Genomic DNA, 19,503 nt, shown 5'->3' with positions numbered 1-19,503 from the left:
CACAGTGCAATGTTATGCATGTTGTCTCAGAAGTCAGTCCTGCTGTGTTCAATGAAGTATGCACCCGAGTAATTGGGATTGCAGCTTTACTTTTTGAAGGTGAAAGAGAGCAAGTGTTTCTTAAAATTGTGGCCTCCAAAAATGGATACATCAGGAGAGGCTGAGAAGTCCCATCCTCCCATTTCTTTGATACATTGCTTTTTATCAATGTCAAATCATAGTCCTGGTGTGCGTTTTCTAGTGCAACCCGATTCTGTAATAATTCTTAACCTCTGCAATAAAGAGGGCACCACTTTAGCACTAGGGTTGCGCAGCCATGAAGCAAGTGTTCTTAGACATGGCCGTGACATTTCAAATAAAATCCAATGCAAGATCAACCATGGCTGTGATCCTATGTACTTACTTAGAAGCAAGGCCCATTGCAGAGGGCCAGATTTAGCCAAGAGGCCAGGAGTTACCTATTCCTTCTTTAGGTATAAAGGTAAAGGGACCCCTGACCATTAGGTCCAGTCGTGACCGACTCTGGGGCTGCGCGCTCATCTCGCATTATTGGCCGAGGGAGCCGGCGTATAGTTTCCAGATCATGTGGCCAGCATGACAAAGCCGCTTCTGGCAAACCAGAGCAGCACATGGAAACGCCGTTTACCTTCCCGCTCTAGCGGTTCCTATTTATCTACTTGCATTTTGACGTGCTTTCGAACTGCTAGGTTGGCAGGAGCTGGGACCAAGCAACGGGAGCTCACCCCGTCACAGGGATTTGAACCACTGACCTTCTGATCAGCAAGCCCTAGGCTCAGTGGTTTAACCCACAGCGCCACCCGTGTCTAATAACCCGTGTGTTATTAGGATACACCCATTCCTTTCACAAACCTGCAGTTCTCAGAGTGGTTTAATAGTCAATCGCTCTTCCTGGGTGGGGGGGGGTTGCCTGTTCTCTATCACTGTTCTTTATTACTGAGGCAGAGCAGCTTCCCTTATGTCCTGCAGTATAGTAGCTTCAACATGACCTTTTTACAGTTAATAATGGAAGCATGAGGCAAATCCTGGTTCCCACTTTTTACAACAGTGTGACTATGCTCATCCTTAAATTTGCATCTGGCACAAGCCCTCCATTTTTTCTCTTCCTCCCACGCAATTTTTAAAGCCTCCAGATTTAATTCTTAGGTATGTTTTACCACCGAGCTCTCACGTCACAAAATGCAAAGTCTCCTTGTAACATTTTCTTTTATTCAAGATAAAAACAAAAGCATTGTGATATTACAGACAACACTACAGAAAACAAATCCATTGTGATTGTAAAGTGCATTTTTTCAGTTGTGTACAAAATATTAAAAACATGCAAGGCACTGAAGCATAAAACCGAGGACGACAATTCCTCAGTTACATTCAAAATGGCAATTGAAACTAGGAAGCCAGGAAGATGACTTTAAAAACAAAATGGCAGGGGAAGAGTTGAAATGAAAGGTGTTGTTTGGAAGAACCGTTCCTAGTTTCCATTTCACAGTCTTGTCTCCAGCTGCTTGCCTGGCAAGTTACTTACAGACACCTTTAGCAGAGCCAGTGAAGTCCCCACCCATCTAGCTACACATTATTATTTACAAGAATGTACTGTCCTGAAGTAATTTAAGCCCTTGGGAGTTCAGCTTTATGGAAGAAATTGGATCCTGACTTTTTCAACAGTCTGATGGATTTATGTAGAGATCTTGCTGGAGCTCCTCAGTTCCAATACCCTGCACTTCTTTCCCCATTTACTTCAGTCCTTGGTCCAGTTCCTACACATGGCCCCAGTATGTAGGTTTTACATGTAGTGGATCAAACAAGCAGGTATTTAATCTGTAAGCTTATGACTAGAGGCCTGTAAGATTAAGCCTCACTCTTATACTTTCCTACTTAATTCAAAACACCTTGCTGAACATCTAGGGGCAGTTCTGGAAAAAAAAACCAACCGTTTGTGATTTTGCTGGTTTTTCCACGGATGATATCTACTCAAAAGTAAAGTGCAAAAACAGCATTATTTTCCCATGAGGAATTTAAGTATCTGGTAGAAACTGTTCCGTAAAAGATGAAGCCATTTAATGCAGGCTCTTGTAATCTTACTAGTTGCAATCCCAAGGTTGTATTTTAACTATTTTTCGCCCATACGCATTAGTAAGCCCTTTATGTTACAACAGGCTCAATTAACTTTGTTCACATTTCTGCACTTGGAAGAATTGTAGGAAGTGCACTATTTTATGCCAGGAGCAGCCGTGTTTCGTTACGGTTTTCATTGCTGGGAAATAAATCCTTTCCTTCTATCACTTTGTTAAAGCTATCGCAACCATAGCAGTGAGCTGGATCGCTTTTTCCGTAACCGAAGAGAATAAATGAAGACATTGGAGCAGATTCAACCACTCCCGCTTCTCCCCAGAACATCCCAGTGCTACGGAAGCCGCTCCTTCCATTCTGGGTTAGTAATGGAGAAGGTGGGTTGCTGGCTAGATAAGCACCAACTCTTAGGAAGCCAGACTCAGACCAAGTTACCCTAGCAGATTATTTTCTACTCTTTGTGGGGGGAGTAGATTTTTTGTTTTAAAAGCACTAGCATCCGAGACCACCTGGGTACTTAAATCTGACATTTGCAACATGCAGATGCTTATAAGCACAGTTCCAAGTAGGAATTCAGGTTCTGTCTGTGCAGACTGAACAAGTGGGAAATGACACAACTCCTACTGAGTTAGATGAGGGATGTGCCAGCTTTTCAGGATTTTTAAGAGGCTATTAGTGGCACATAAATTAGGACCCTTTCCCATACTGGAACAGCAAATGGACATTCCAATACAAAGTTCTTCTATTGCGTGCCAACCTAAAGCACACAGCATTGTATGGATGCATGTACTTTACAATTCAAGATGATCTGGGCAGTTTTATATAACAGAATGCAAGAGGAACCAGTAGGGTTAGGTAGCTGGGCACTGAGAAATGTGACCCAAGAGTCTTGCAATATTTCACCAGCAGATTATGGAGCTATAGCTCACGTAACAAAATTAACTTTCAGTCCGCCTCACTGTAACCCCACACTTGGGCACTTGGGTAGAGCTGGCATAACTCAGTTTGCTCCACGACTGAGCCGCAATACTCCGCAGATTCGTTTGTCTCATGTGTTTGGGTTGAATTCCCTTGCAGCAGTCAAAAGCTCTTGTGAGCTGGGATTACACAGTACAAAGGGTGGAGGGAAGCTAAATGGCTTTATTTAGTGTTCAAGTCACAACGTAGGGGCTTGGATCTAACAGTCCCCAATGGACCATGAAACATGGCTGTCTGCTGTAGCTATGTACTGTGAAGCTAGTGTGGAAATTAACAACCCAAATCTTTTTTTTTCTTTTTGGCTTATAGAGAAGGCCTTTGCTTCCTCCTGCCCTGTATCCACTCTCCTTTCCTAGCCTACAGGAACACGCAAAACTGCCTCCTACTCCATGTCCTACCCAGAAATCCCAGGGTTTAAACCTGGGCTTTTTTGCATGCAGAGAACACATGCTGTTATCACCGATGTACAGTCCCTCCTCCTCCTGTGAGTGAGCAATGGGGCTGGGATGTTGCACTGAACATAACGAATATTCCTCATACAAGTCGATAACCTTTATTTGATTTTGTCAGTAACACTCAATTTTATAAAAATTAATGGGGATGGGGAAGTAGTAAAACAAAACAGTTATTTAACCAGACAACTATTCCGGGCTCAAAAGAAATACATTTAAATAAAATGGTCATATGAAAAGTTACGTGTTCATAAAAAAATAGATATTTTTACTCTTTGCAGCCAACCCAAAGTAGTTGTTCAAGGTACATTAATAAGATCGCAGCCCCTCAACCTACGCTAACACACACATTTGGCTCAGGGGCTACGAGATTGTAACACCAATGACCTCCCAAAAGACGCTCCTGCCTCAGCCATTGAGAAGAACTTAAAACATACTGTTCTTGTCAAAAAAAGAGGCAGAACAGTGAGCAAGCGCCCTGGCATCTTCCCACAAATGAAGGCATTTCCTAAAATGGAAGGGAGCAGAGTCATAATACAAGCTAAAATTACAGCCACTTCTATTTGAACGCCTTGGTCTCTTCCAGATCGGACAAAGTAGATAAGGGAAGATGCTAGCATAGCTCCCTCACAAGGCTGGATATTCTCTCCCTAGTTCCTTGTCAAACATGGAATAGCTTTTTGGAGATGTGTACCCCAGCAGGGTTCCATAGTTCAACAGGTGAAGCTAGGCAAACCTTTCTCTGGACGGCTTACAATACTGTGGTGAAGCTCAAGGCATGTAAGCAGAACTGCTTGGACTGAAGCAGTGAAAGCTGAACTGGACTTGGGAGACTTGGCAGCATTAGTCTTAAGACAGCAAAGAGATCTCCCCTTTTCTAGCTGTTTAAATTCATTACATCCAGGATGATGCTAAGAGCATCTGTTTTTAAAAACCATCTGCAGTCAGAAGTTTCACAAGTCCTTTAGTTTCAGTTTCTGCCAACTCTAAACCATGCGAGCCTCCTTTCTCAATCGCCCCCTGGCAGCAAACTCCCAGGCGTTTGCTGAGCAGAGGATGTTTGCAAATACAGAGCCCAGATCTTTCATTCAGTAATAAGGCCCGCGTTTCTCATACCCTGTGTAGCTGGGCCATTCAGGAAACAGGCCGTAGGAACACCGGGGGCTTCCAAACTGGTCAAAAGCAATCCCAAACCCGGGTCCACCCTGCGGCTGAGAAATCTCCCGGGCAGATTTGAGTTCGGACCGTATGATCCTGTAGTTGAGGCCTTTGTTGCTGTCCCAGTATACCTTGCCATCACACTCATAACACACAGCAAACTCTATCCTTTCGTGGGGTTGAACTCTCTCCGGCAAGCTGACCTCGAAGGAGAACGTGTCCTTATCTGAACCCGCATATGTGTCCTTAACATACTGGCACGGGTAGTCTGTGAAGGTTTTCCAGGTGTCAAATGTCATCCGGATCTTCACAGCCTTCTCAAATGCAAGATTCCTGACTTTCACGGTGCCGACGATGGCTTTATCTTTCAGCATGCAGTTTTCAAGGCAGACGTAGTCGGCCTGGAGGCGATTCCGGAAGTCCAAATAATCTGCAGAAGGCTGTATGAAATCCAAGACAAAGTCGTCTCTGTCCACGGTCGTCAGGCCCACAATATTGTCTATTAGTTCCGTGATATTAAACGGGATCTCCAAGGGCTCATCAAACTGGGAGAACACTTTAACGACCGTGAGAGACAGGCCCCTGCTGTCCGCAAAGGAAACCCTCTTTTTCACCCGGTTGCTCTGCAGAGCTTTGACTTCCTCCCCCAGTCCGTTCAGCTCGGTGTTGCTGTGCAAATGGATGCAAGGCCGCAAAGGCATCTTCTGCTTCGGAGCAATTTTGCAGGCAAAACTCTCCCTTCGCAAGTAGGGCGTGCGCAGGTAGACCTGCATGGCTACATCCACTGCCATTGTGGGCTTGTGAGGAAAGGAGTCCAATATTCTGAAGAAGAAGATGGAAGAAAACAAAAACTGATCAATAATCAGAGGGGCCATTTCACATCTCACGCAGCTACAAAAGCAAGGTTTTATATGCAAGGAGAGTCCTACTGGATCTGACTAGGCCTATTTAGTCCAGCATTCTGCTCCCACAGGTGCTTATGGGATAGCCACAAACAGGATGTGACCACAATGGCATTCTCCCACATCAATACATTATATGGTACTGTACGCCATCATTTAACTATGAGCTGTTTAAAGTGATACTGCCTCTTAGGTGTCCGTAATCTCCCAAAATTCAGCTTCATTGGGTGACCCTAGGTCAGGGGTCACCAAACTAAGGCCCGGGGGCTGGATGCGGCCCAATCACCTTCCAAATCCGGCCCGTGGACAGTCTGGGAATCAGCATGTTTTTACATGAGTAGAATGTGTCCTTTTATTTAAAATGCATCTCTGGGTTATTTGTGGGGCCTGCCTGGTGTTTTTACATGAGAAGAATGTGTCCTTTTATTTAAAATGCATCTCTGGGTTATTTGTGGGGCATAGGAATTCGTTCATTTTATATATATATATATAGTCCGGCCCCCCACAAGGTCTGAAGGACAGTGGACCGGCCCCCTGCTGAAAAAGTTTGCTGACCCCTGCCCTAGGTTCTAGTTTTCAACAGCATTCCAGAACAAATCCCAGTTCTCCATGATACACCCATCTTTGCAAAATGTGTTTGCCACATTCACGATGTATATCTTTAGCTTGATGGCGTTGTGCATTTCGTTTTGATGGGAGATTTAGCCTAAAAAATTCAAAAACCTTAAATAGAGTTTTAAAATGCCTGGATCCATGGCCCTCGCATGCAGAGCAATCCAAAGCATGCTGATTCAGAAGAAAGTCCTACAAAGTTCAATCAGCTTGCTCCAACGTACGTGCACCCAGGATGGTAGCCTTAGTCACCAAGTAAGTGATCTTGGCCAACATCCTTGGTACAGAGAAACAGAAATTCCACAACTGCCTCATGCAGATTTAAAATTATGTAATGGAAGAGGTATGTGGGTTGCATAATGAAAAGCATTCCAATTTGCATTCCTGCAAATCAACAGATTTTGAATGCTTTTGCAATCAGCTGGCTTGGATATATGTTCAGAAGAATGCAAATTATCAAACACAGAAAACTGGATTCAAATCACATTTCCGACATCACCCCCCGTGACAATTTAAAACATTGTTTAAATTACAGTGCTACCTTGGTTTTCGAACGTCTCCATTGACAAACGTTTCGGTTTTCGAACGCCAAAAACCCGGAAGTAAATGCTTCCGTTTCCGAAGCACCTCAGAAGTCGAATGGCTTCCGCTGAGTGTTCCTCAATTTTCTCAATTAAATTTGCAGACCGCCCTTGGCGCCTCGGTTTTCGAACGTTTCAGAACTCGAATGGTGTTCCGGAACGGATTACGTTTGAAAACCAAGGTACCACTGTCATCAATTTGAATATTCTTTTTTAAAATTTCAACCAAACCATGTTGATGAAAAGTGTACTAATTTAACAAGGGTGCTCCTCCCATCATGTAGAAATATGCAGCAATTTCAGATGCAGCGATTCCAATGCAGAATTTCAACACAGAAGATCCATAGTTCAGATTTCTGCTCCATCCTAACAGTCTTCTGCTTCACATGAAACACAATTATCAGCCCTCGTCCTCCTCTACACCAGACAACCCCAGAAATATAATATTTTATATTTATTTTAAGCAGTCTGATTGAGGAACAACTCTTCCTCTAAACGGTGTTTCCCAAACTTGGGTCTCCAGCTGTTTTTGGACTACAACTCCCATCATCTTTAGCGAGCAGGACCAGTGGTCAGGGGTGATGGGAACTGTCGTTCAAAACCACCTGGAGACCCAAGGTGGAGAAACACTGCTGTACCAAGTCTCACTTGAAAAGCATTCTCAAAAGCAAACACAGGGGCACATTCATCACCATGCTCACCCAGGAACCCAGAAGTTGCTGGATGGAAACCACATTGCAATCTGAAATTGCACGGATTGGTTCAGGCAGCTGAATGAAGTGCAACTTGTGCACTGTCTCTAATAAGGCTTCTTTATGCAGCAAATTTGCCCCGCCCATGAGTACTGGAAACTTTCCTTGGGAGTGCAGAAACAGGAAGTGGCAAGCTGATTAAGCAGCAGTGACAGACTCTATTGAATTCAATTGCTGGAAAGGAAGCCGCAACAGACATGCGACCGGAACCAGCATTAGCAAGTTCGGTCAGCGACCAAACCAATATTGAGACACTTCACGAATTTGAACTTCTTGTAACAGTTTGAAGAAATGGCCCAAATCCATGTATGAGTGACAAAAAGGGTTAAAAGAACCACCACAAACATAAAGACAGACTGGAAAGTAATGTATTTCCTGCTATGCATGCTACCACTTCCTAGGCCTAATTGAATAATAATGAATTAGCTAGGTGATGCTTAGTGCCAAGTTTCACATTTGACCAGTTTCAAATATTCTGTACCTCAAATGAGTGTGAATCTTGGGTTGGAAGACTAGAATCTATGGCGCAGGATAGTGCCATGCACTTGTCAGCTTTTCCTAACACGGTTCCCCCTCCAGACCCTGTTGGAGCGATAACTCCCGTAATCCTGACCACTGAACATGCTATTTGAGACTGGTTGCTGTAGTCCAGGATATTTGGAGGGTGCAAAGTCCGGAAGCCTGAGTTATGGGTTTGCAATAAACTGTCTCTAGGTTTCCATTCAGTTTATGCACCCACACACAAATTTTCTCAGTGACCAAGTTTCAATATTGCCAGCTTATAACAGAAAAACACTGAAATAAGAAGGTAGTAGTCTAAAGCAGGGGTGAGAAGTCTGTGACCCTCCAGATCAGTGTTTCCCAAACTTGGGTATCCACCTGTTTATGGACTACAATTCCCATCATCCCTGACCACTGGGTCCTGCTAGCTAGGGATGATGGGAGATGTAGTCCAGCAACATCTGAAGGTCCACAGGCTCACTCACCATTCCTAGTCTAGAAAACAAACTACAGGTAAAAATGGGAAGCAATGGGCGATAACTTAAGCTGAACAAATTTAAGTTTGGCAGTTAACCACAGAAGTCCCTGCACATTTTTTTAAAAAAACCAATTTTGCTAATTTATCATTCCAGATTATTGCAAATAGGAAGCTCTCCCCATATATGCAATTCTGACTAAAGTGCACACTGATTCAGCCAACAGATAAAATTATATCTGACAAACATGAGACAACACCCATTTTGTGGATAAGCAAACCAGTCTCTGTTCCTGCTCAGCCTTATACTGTCTAGCTACCTTTCACAACTTTGTCTCAGAGTAAAGCCCAAATATACCATAACACTGTGGAGCAAGGGTTACCTATACAACTACTGTGTATATTTCTTTAGGAGGCAGTTTTCTAACAGCATTTTTGGAACCTTAGAAACAAGAAGCTTCTCATTGAGAAGATGACTAATGGCAGACAAGCTGCCTAAAGGCAACTTGCCAGCCACTACAGTCATACCTCGGTTTGCGACCGCAATCCATTCCGCGGAGCCAGTCACTCCCCGAATCAGTTGCTCCGCGATGCACGCTTCTGTGCGTGCGTGAAGCATCGATAGAGCACTTCTGCGCACGCTGTGCAGATCGCTTCTGCGTATCCGAGCGCTGCGGAACTCGGATGTAAACACTTCCGGGTCCGCGGTGGTCGGCAACCGAAGCAGTCGCAAACGGAGGTGGTCGCAAACCGAGGTTTGACTGTACTCAAGTTCTCCTGCAAGGTGGAGCAGATAGAGAGTGCTGGGTGGGTTTGGCGGTACATGAATACCCAACACAAACAGCATGTTCTTCTCCAGAACATTGTCCAGAATCCTCTGCAACATACAGCAGATGCTCAAAGGTCCCTCAGCAGACATGCCAATGTAGAAATGGTTCTCTAAAGATAACCAAGTTTGACAGCCATCATGTTCTGAAATTCCTCTTGACTATAAGAAAATCCACTTAACTCAAAGCCTATCAAAATGGGATGAACTACTCCAAGGAACTTCAACAGAGGGGGACTGTAACATGAAACTACTGAACTGCAATACATCAAACCACCTGAATGGGAAGAGCTACTCAAGATGAAGTAATCAGATGACACCATGGCCTTTGGCTAGTGCAATAAAGTTTACGATGGTGGTGATAAAGGAACTTTGTAGGGAGATTGCATTAAGAAGTTCAAGCATTTGTACTGCCATTATTTTATGGACTGAACCTGATTTTTAGGACATGATTTATGTGAACTGGCTTATCAGTGCCAGGATGCCTGTGCAACCAGCAGCTGTTTCTGTGAATTACCAATACCACCATTAAGTGCATAATTACCACTGTGCAACCTTTGCTGCATTTCATTCCCCACCCAAAAACTGTTTTGCACCCACTTCATGCATCTGATGAAGTGGACCACAATCCAGGGATGCTTATGCAGTAATAAATGTGTTAAGTCTTTAAAGTGCCACAAGACTTTTTCTTTGTTCGAGAGACAATGTGCCAGACCTTGCCATCTATTCAGATCCATGTGTTATCAGGGTGCCAGGTATTAGCAGTTTTGTTGTCATGCAGATAAAGGTAAAGGGACCCCTGACCATTAGGTCCAGTCGTGACCGACTCTGGGGTTGCGCGCTCATCTCGCATTATTGGCCAAGGGAGCCGGCATATAGCTTCCAGGTCATGTGGCCAGCATGACAAAGCCGCTTCTGGCAAACCAGAGCAGCACATGGAAACGCTGTTTACCTTCCCGCTGTAGCGGTTCCTATTTATCTACTTGCATTTTGACGTGCTTTCGAACTGCTAGGTTGGCAGGAGCTGGGACCGAGCAACGGGAGCTCACCCCGTCACAGGGATTCGAACCGCCGACCTTCTGATCAGCAAGCCCTAGGCTCAGTGGTTTAACCACAGCGCCACCTGGGTCCCAGATACCCCCTGACAAAACACCAGTCAACCCCTACGGGGACAATTCCTTCCTCACAACTCTTAAAAGGGTGGCAGAGCATATGCTTTGCATGTGAAAGGTTTGGTCCCTGGCATTTCCAGGTAAGAATGAGAATGCCCTCTGCCTCAGAGTCTGCAAAGCTGCTTCCAGTCAGGGTAAATATTTAGCTAGATAGATCCAGCTTTCTAAGAACTCATCACAGTTCTGACAAATTTGAAATCCTAAAAGACAGATTTTCTTTTGTTCAAAAAGTCACCTGCTGCATGATTTCAGGAACTGTATGTCAAAACGAAACCCTCATTGAATGAGTAAGGTTGATGTCTAACAAGGAAGAACCACAACATCAGAAATTCCCTGTTTGGAATCTAGTTTGGCAGATGTTGGGGAAAGAAGTCAGTTTTGGCCTCTCGCCTATTTGCAAATAGACAATTTTTTTTGCTGGAATTCAAGTGTCACGCCCGAACTGCAGTTACAAAGTTGGCTGGCAAGATAGGCCTGATTTTCTTAAATACTCTCTCCAAACTAAGTCAGAGCTAGCATGCTAGTTTTGCATCTATTTCCCAATACCGTATATGCCCAATTTCACATCCTACTCATTAACAAGGCTAAGCAAAATGCTTTGTTACACAAGTAACTCCCAGATGAAGCGGTGAAGGTATTGCTGCAATTCAAGCTTTGGAAGGATAAAACCCTTGAGAGATTTCTGTTGAGCGTCACAAGTACTGTACAAAGCTTCCTATGGGACGGTATTAGTGCTGAGTTTGCTGAGATTTTCACACCTAAAGGAAGTCAAAATCTGAAACCAGCCATATTAGTCAGGGGTTCACTGTACAAGTCCATGTTTCAAAACGCAGGCATTTAAATATTTAAATATGGATTGTTATGTATACTGCCCTTAACTCCATCGAAGGAAAGCATATAAATGTATATAAAAAGAGATGGTAGCACATTAGCATGGTCAGGTTTTTTTAATTAAAATCACTTTGAATGACACCAAAATTAAGGCCCGCTCTAGCAGTCCTAGTTTAGCAAATATTATAACTGTGCAAGCTTAATTCATGATAGCACTTAAGAGTACTTTCAAAATGGACTTCACAGATTCAGTAAGAATAGATTAACCAATAGCTATCATCATATAGAATCAATTGGAAGGGATACCATCTAGTCCAAGCCCGAAATAGCTACATGAAACTGCCACATTCAGAGGCAGTATATATCTATCTGAATACCAGATATTGCATAAAAAGACCAACAGGGAAAGTAGTCAACTGACTGAGAGTTCCCTAAGGCTGGCCACTGTTTAAAACGTGAAACTAAACTGGATGGATCTTTGTCTGTCTAAGGAAGGCCATTTTTATACAATCTTATCACTGCTTCAAACTATATAAAAAAATGCAAACAATATTAGGAGCTACCATAGTGCTTTCAACAATATCAGGAGAGCCAAAATCAGGTTCATTTGTTTTCATTCCTTTTTTGCTGTTAATGAAATGACAGCAGACTTATTTCTCCAATTTAGAAAAAAAATGTTTCCTGAATGACCTTAATCTGACCCAGCCACCAGACTTCTGCTTATTCTCACCTTCATCACTTACTGCAAATCCATTTGTCCATGTCCTTTATGATGCAGAGGCAACTGCTCATTTTTCTATAACCTTAGAGGCACAGGCACTGCAGGCTGCACAACAACTCCACACCTGCTGAAATTCCCTGCTCTACACAGCTATTGAAACTGAAGGAGCCCCGTCCTCCTTTTCATCTAGCCCAGTGGTTCCCAACAGGTGGTCCGGGGACCCCCAGGGGTCCGCGAGCTATGCCAGAGGGGTCCTCAAGATGCTATTAGAATAAAAAATATATTAAATATATTTCGTATGATAACAGATTTTTTGCTTTGGCCGCTTCCTGCATGAGCAGAGTCTAGCGCAAAACTAGAATTAGATAGAGGCAGTACCGTGTTTCTCATATTATAAGACATGTCTTATATTTATTTTTTCCTCAAAAAAAACCACTATGGCTTATTTTCAAGGGATGTCTTATTTTTTTCCTCCTCCTCCTGCCACGGCTGGCATTGCTGCTGCGCCTATCACTATGTCTTATTTTCGGGGTATGGCTTATATTCCTTGAATGCTTAAAATCCTGCTATGGCTTATTTTATGGGTATGTCTTAAAATATGAGAAACAGGGTAGTTCTGCTGTATGCCGTTAGGTGGTGCTTTACAAACACTACTGTTTTGCAAAGAGGCAGCGCACGCATTCTACTAACGCTCACCTCCCCAAGATGCTTTGCGCGCGTCGGCTTCATCTGTGCGCTACTGCGCAAGTACCCTGTCTTCTCCATTCCCCTCCCTCCTCCCTGGCGCGCACTGCCTCTTTGCAAAACAGTAGTGTTTGTAAACAAAGCGTTGTTTTTCGCGGAAGCTACAGTTCGCATAGTTAAAACTGGACCGTTGGTTAAAAAGTGGTTCATCTCATTAAGAACTGAAAATTAAAACTAACTATATACTGATGGAATACTCTGTTGTAACTGTAAAAAACATATAAATATAAAATATAAAAAGACTCTTAATTTGGCTCTCACTTTTTAATTTTAGGATTAGGAATTAATGGGGGTCCTTGTCACAATAGCGGCTCGATGAGGGGTCCTCGAGAAAATTTTGTTGGGAACCCCTGATCTAGCCAACTTACGTAGGATGTGGGTTTTGCTCCAGTCTCCTGTGCACTCTTTCTATGTATGAGCATGATGAAGCCTTTGAGTCTGTCTGTGCTCCATCAGAAACGCCCCAACCCAGAGAACAGAAGCCACCCTCCTAGATATCTGAAACAAGAGTTTCTGAAACTGTACCATCATCCAAATGGGACATAAGCATACTCCAGATGTGGAGCCTGATCCGATGTGTGGTTTACAACAGCGTTTCTCAACCGCTGTTCCGCGGCACACTAGTGACGCTGGCTGGTGTGCCGCGACGTGCGGCGACGAGAAGGGCGATTTGCATTGTCACGTGCCTGGCGGCCGCCAATAATCTGCGCTGACCCGCCGGAAAGGAAGCTGGCCGGGTCATGACGCGGAGCGAGCGCAGCTCTCAACAGCCACCACTACGGGAGGGTGGTTTTAGACAAACTTAAAGAAGCTGGCTGGATGAGCTCAACCTGAAACTTGCTGAGCAAAGGATTGTGCTGGCAGAGAAATCAGCGGCTTGTGAAGCCTTATTACAGGAGATTGCAACCAACACAGCAATTGGCAAGTGTTTCTTACATTCATAATTATATAGACAATATAGGGCGGCACAGAGTTAAATTTTTTAACTTTTTTCATGGTGGTGTGCCTCGTGATTTTTTTCATGGAACAAGTGTGCCTTGGCCCAAAAAAAGTTGAGAAACACTGGTTTACAAGGTAGAAATGTCCCACCATGCATAGGCTATCAATGGCTACTAAACACGGTAGCTTGTGCTCTACCTCCACTATATAACAGTTGTTGATTGAGAACCGCAAGTCAGGAGATTACTATTGCACTCAGGTCCTGTTCTCTTCTATCTGCCTTTGGTTGCACAGCTTGAGGAGAAGGTGCTGGTCTATTTGAGGCTCAAATTGGTACACAAATTGCTTCTTTTTGGTACAACAATTGGTACAATAATTGCTTCTTTTTCCCAGGGAACTGTACTTCTAGAAGTAGGGATTATCAAAGTTCTCAGCAGAGTATAACCCTCAAAATTATTTGGGGGCAATTCATGACTACCAATATTTAAAAAATTCCTTCAGTAGCACCTTAAAGACCAACTAAGTTTTTATTTTGGTATGAGCTTTCGTGTGCATGTACACTTCTTCAGATCATACCAAAATAAAAACTTAGTTGGTCTTGAAGGTGCTACTGAAGGATTTTTTTTATTTTGCTTCGACTCAGACCAACACGGCTACCTACCTGTAACTGCTACCAATATTGTTCAAGTCTATCCCTGACCCTGCAATGGCTTTTACAGCCTGCAATCCTAAACCCATTCAACCTGTAAGTATACCTGATTGAATTCAACAGGGGCCTGCTTACTTTTCAGTAGGCGCTACAAAACTGTGCTGTTAAATGAGCTTAGAAAAGCGAGAAAATGGATACTGAAAAGGTTCCTCCTGTGCGCAAATAAAATAAAATTATAATAGTATTCTGTTTTACATACCTCATAAGGACAGAGGTGGTTAGCTGTAAAGATGCTGCAAGATGATCTGGGCTGGAGGTGCACCCAGATTTCACAAGGCACAAGCGCTATAGATTCATTGCCTGGAAACAGCAGGACAAGGCAGGGTTAGCAGAACTCCAAAACTAATGCCAGGCCCCACCCCTTCCTCCTCCTTTACATTCATGCCAACAAGGCAACCACCTTCCAAGTTCTACAGAGATCAAAGATATAGGCAGAGGTACCTATATCATATTCATATTCACACACCCCCTTGCACACCTTCTTCACACAGGAGTGGATTCAGAGAGGAAATGTGTCTAGAGGTAAGATTGCAGGCTAAATTCCTAGGCAAACTTGAAAGCCCTGCTGAATTCAATAGGACTTCTGAGCATTAAGTGTTGGAAGGCTTTCGATAATCTCAAAGCAGGGGACAAACGGCACCTTCTTGTTTTCCAAAGTTTCTAGTCGCAGTGGCTTCAGGCAAAAGCAGGCATTATAAAATATTGTAAGCCAATCTGCACCATTTTTTTAAAAAAGAAAAACAACCTTTGCTACAGAAATTATCTCCGGCAGGTGCGCCTCTTCGAAGATAAACCATTCACAGCCCCGGTTTAAATTTTAAAGGTCCTCTCAGGCATGACTCATGCGACCTGATAAGGCAAGCTGTTGTCAGATCGGGTCATCTCTACCCTATAAAAGGAAATCCTGAGAGGGAGGTCGAAAGAGACTCCAGGTTCGCGCCTTCCAAGGCCGCTTTTGTTCCACGACGACTCACCTTTACCTCCACTGTGAAAGCAAGCTCGGCGCTTTCATTCCCCGTGGTTTTTTTTTTTAAGGACTGAATCAAAAGCGGAAAACAAAGAGCACACAACAAAGCAGAGTCCCACTCCCCGCTTTCATAGCTGCCTCGCCAGGTGCGCAGAGCTTTAGCCTCGGGGGATTCTCTCTCTTTTCGCGGCTCAGGGAGCTGCAAGGCTGGATCCAGCTCAAGAGCTGAAGAGATGCTTCCTTGTGGCCCCGATTTCAACGGGACTTGCTCTCTTCCAAGTTGCGCGCAAGCCTATTTGCGCTTCCTCGGAATCCACACCCACCCTCCCTCGCGCGCGCGCACACCCACCACCAGGCAAGCGCGCATAGGACCGCCGCAGCCCATTCCTGCGCACGGTTACGCGGAAACCAAGTCCCTTCTCTGCATAGGATTATTTTTTAAAAAAATGCATTCCTGACATGGCTCGCTTGGGGGCCGACCTCGGAAGCAACCGCTGGACAAAGAGAGAGAGTGTTTGTGTCCTTCCTGGACACCTGGTTCGCCGCATTTTCCCCGCCCCACCCCATACCTGGAGCCGCAGGGCCGCGCACCGGCTTCCCGTGCTTGCAGCAGTTTCACAAGCTGTCCAATTCGGGTCCCCTGCACTGCGCGGATGCGCCCTGCCCACCCGCCTGCCTGCCTGCCTTGCTCGGCCGGGGACATTCGGTTCCAGCGCGCACGCGAAGCGAGCGCCCCCTCCGCTCCCTTAAGAGCGACCTGTTCGGCGGCCAGCAGCCCCGGCAGGGGAGGAAGCAGCGGCGCGGCCAATGGACGGCCTCTTAACCCGCCCTCCGCCAGCCAATGGCGGCGCAGCTTCCCCGTGAGAGACCAGGAGGATGGCGCGTGGACGCCAGGCTGGCGGGGAGGGAGCGGCGGCAGCAGCCCCGGCAAGTGATAAAGCGCATCTGTAGTGCACGGGGGGCTGGGAATGGGATGGAGCAGAACAGCCTGTGCCAAGCGGGGCCCACTTCCACCCCAGGCCCGCGCGCGTTTTAAGGCCTTCTCTCAGACGGAGGCGTTGCTCTTTGGTGCCCAAGGCCTCCCTTTTCCTAATAAGCACAACAGACGTTGAAGAGCGCATTTCCTTTTCCCAACTGGACGCACAACAAGAATCCTGGGAACTGTGGTTTGATCAGGGTGCCTGGGACCTGCAGCTCTGGGTGGGACAAGCTAAACGTTCCCGAAAATGTGTGGCGCTGGAGTTGTGCGACCCTATTTGAAGTTAATAATAATAATTATTTATACCCCACCCTCCCCAGTCAAAACCGGGCTCAGGGCAGCTAACACCAATAAAATTACAATAAAACATAAAAAGCAATTAATTAAAATACAGACTAAAATACAATAATAAAATTTAAAATGCAGCCTCATTTTCAGTAGTCCATAAATCCAAGCCATGAGGGAGGAAAACACAGGGGTCAGACGAAGTCCAGCCCAAAGGCCAGGCAGAACAGCTCTGTCTTGCAGGCCCTGCGGAAAGATGACAAATCCCGCAGGGCCCTGGTCTCCTGTGAAAGAGCGTTCCACCAAGTTGGGGCCAATACTGAAAAGGCCCTGGCCCTAGTAGAGGCCAATCTAGCCACCTTATGGCTCGGGATCTCCAGAGTATTGTTATTTGTGGACCTTAAGGTCCTCCGCGGGGCATACCAGGAGAGGCGGTCCCGTAGGTACGAGGGTCCCAAGCCGCATAGGGCTTTAAAGGTCATAACCAGCACCTTAAACCTGATCCTGTACTCCACCGGGAGCCAGTGCAGCTGGTAAAGCACTGGATGAATGTGATCCCGCGGCCGGGACCCCGTAAGGTTAAAAAAAGTTTTAAAAGTTAAAAAAGTCCCCTCAGGATTCTCTGGAGGAAAGTACCTGTGTCAAATATATATGGTGCCTATGCAGCCAGTGTTTCCCAAATGTGGGTCTCCAGCTGTTTGTGGGTTTTTTTTGGGGGGGGGACTACATTTCCCACCATCCCTGACCATTGGTCATGCTAGCTAGGAATTAATGGGAGTTGTAGTCCAAAAACAGCAGGAGACTCAAGTTTGGGACACAGTGAGCCCAGAGTGTGATCTGCATGGGAATTTCATAGCAAGTACAGTACTTGTTTTTCGTTGTAAAGGTAAAAAAAAAAAGGTAAAGGACCCCTGGACTGTTGATATCCCAGCACACGTGGGTCTCTTTCCAGGACAGCTTTCATTCTCCCAAGAAGCCTGTGAGGTGGGTTTCTCTGGGAGTGGACCAAGGTCACCAAGTGAGCTTTTCCCTCACCACCCCAGTGTTTTTAGCTGTTCCTTTTTTATCTGTAAACTGCCTTGAGTCCCTGTCAGGGAAAAAGGCAGGGTTACAAGGGACCCAGGTGGCTCTGTGGGTTAAACCACAGAGTCTAGGGCTTGCTGATCAGAAGGTCGGCGGTTCGAATCCCTGCAACGGGGTGAGCTCCCGTTGCTCGGTCCCAGCTCCTGCCCACCTAGCAGTTCGAAAGCACATCAAAGTGCAAGTAGATAAATAGGGACCGCTCCGGCGGGAAGGTAAACGGCGTTTCCGTGCGCTGCTCTGGTTCGCCAGAAGCAGCTTTGTCATGCTGGCCACATGACCCGGAAGCTGTCGGTGGACAAACGCCGGCTCCCTCGGCCTATAGAGCGAGATGAGCGCCGCAACCCCAGAGTCGGACACGACTGGATCTGATGGTCAGGGGCCCCTTTACCTTTATAAGTGGGGAAAGATTCAAACCTGGGTGTTCCCAATACTAGTCTTGACATTCTAGTTTAAGTATGGGCAAAGGGCTATAATAGAGATAATAAAGCGTGGAATTGGCACCACATCTGACCCTGCCTTTTCTCCACATGCCACAATCTAGGAGGGAGGGATAACATTAATCTTTGTCACGAGCAGTCGAGTATTTTGAGCTAGCCCTGACTGAGGGTTATTTTTACATCCCAGCTGGAATAGCTCAGTCGATCGAGCATGAGACTCTCAATCTCGGGGTAGTGGGTTCATGCGCCACATTGGGCAAAAGATTTTTGCCCAGTGGGACTAGATACCCTCATGATCCCTTCCCACTCTACAATTCTGTGATTCTGTATACCCAGAAAGCATTGTAAATAACTGCCCAGGGGCCAGATGTCTGATAAGATGGCAGCCGCAATACTTGCCAAGATGAAAGACAAATTGAGCGCTGGATAAATTTGGTGTAGCTGACTGTCAATGTTTAGGGGTTTGTGTGAATTCCAGGCTCTTGCACCTAATGCCAACCCATGTATGTGCCATCAGTTTGCATTGATCCCTGTTCTGAGGAGCTTACAGTGATTTGGTGTAAAAACATCTGAAAACGACCAATGGACTACGAAGTTTTCAGGCAAGGATTGCACCAGAGTGGAAGGCAAATAGAAGCTGATCTTGTCAACAAAGTGTAGGATGGATGGGTCAAGAAGCATGCCAGGATCAGAAGCAAGGAGTCAACCTTTGGAGTAAGCGGGGAGGCGGGGAGAGAGAGAGGGCAAGAACTGCAGACAGGAAAAACAGGACAAATATCTGGAAACAGGGCTGGCCTGGCCCTATCATTTGGCAGAGTAAGGTGGCTGCCTCAGACGGCAAATGCTGCCAGATGGCAAGTGGTGGTGAGTTGTTGCAGGACAGAACTCTGTGTGCTGTGCAACCTGCCCTGTAACCCTTAAGGTAACCTGCTGCCTTCATGTGGTATAGGATTCTGCCCCACCACCAGGGTTGAAATAAGATTACAGTATTATTATTATTATTTATTACATTTGTATACCGCCCTTCATCCAAAGATCTCAGGGTGGTTCACAACATAAAAGACAAAAGAAAACCACAAAATAATTAACAGAAACAAAAACAAAACAAAGCGATAACACCCTCCAAAAAAACACATTTAAAAGGCTGGGTTGAAGAGGAACATTTTAGCCTGGCACCTAATAATGTATATAATGAAGGCACCAGGCAAAGCTCCCTGGGGAGAGCATTCCACAAATGGGGAACTACTGCAGAAAAGGCCCATTCTTGTCTTGCCACCCTCCAGACCTCTCATGGAGGAGACACATGAAGAAGGG

The 19,503-nt window shown here is 45.4% G+C and overlaps 1 protein-coding gene across 6 annotated transcripts; it reads right to left on the bottom strand.

Annotated features, from left to right (window-relative positions):
• Positions 1 to 1,207: 1,207 nt before the first annotated feature.
• PPP1R3B (protein phosphatase 1 regulatory subunit 3B) lies at positions 1,208 to 16,227 on the bottom strand. 6 transcript variants are annotated; one of them, XM_035140904.2, is made up of 4 exons: positions 15,975 to 16,113; positions 14,638 to 14,738; positions 13,159 to 13,288; positions 1,208 to 5,495 (listed from the first exon to the last, which is right to left on the bottom strand). In XM_035140904.2, the coding sequence occupies exon 4, from the start codon at positions 5,462 to 5,464 to the stop codon at positions 4,604 to 4,606; it is 861 nt and encodes a 286-aa protein (XP_034996795.1). In that variant the 5' UTR covers positions 5,465 to 5,495; positions 13,159 to 13,288; positions 14,638 to 14,738; positions 15,975 to 16,113; the 3' UTR covers positions 1,208 to 4,603. The 6 variants fall into 6 exon arrangements, with proteins under 6 accessions (XP_034996795.1, XP_034996796.1, XP_034996793.1 ...); XM_035140905.2 differs by lacking the exon at positions 15,975 to 16,113 and adding an exon at positions 15,413 to 15,732; XM_035140902.2 differs by lacking the exon at positions 13,159 to 13,288.
• Positions 16,228 to 19,503: the final 3,276 nt, after the last annotated feature.

Source organism: Zootoca vivipara, chromosome 16 (genome assembly GCF_963506605.1).
Source record: "Zootoca vivipara chromosome 16, rZooViv1.1, whole genome shotgun sequence".
NCBI classification, from domain to species: domain Eukaryota; kingdom Metazoa; phylum Chordata; class Lepidosauria; order Squamata; family Lacertidae; genus Zootoca; species Zootoca vivipara.
The sequence above is the reverse complement of the archived record's forward strand: the minus strand, read 5'-3'. Positions and strand labels throughout refer to the sequence as shown.

Bases quoted from the DNA above. Each gene is read 5' to 3' on its own strand.
- PPP1R3B (XM_035140901.2), bottom strand. From the start codon at position 16,108: ATGTCCCCGGCCGAGCAAGGCAGGCAGGCAGGCGGGTGGGCAGGGCGC. The intron at 5,496-15,974 runs GTATGGGGTGGG...CTTCTTCTTCAG, and splicing joins GCGCGGCCCTGCGGCTCCAG to AATATTGGACTCCTTTCCTC.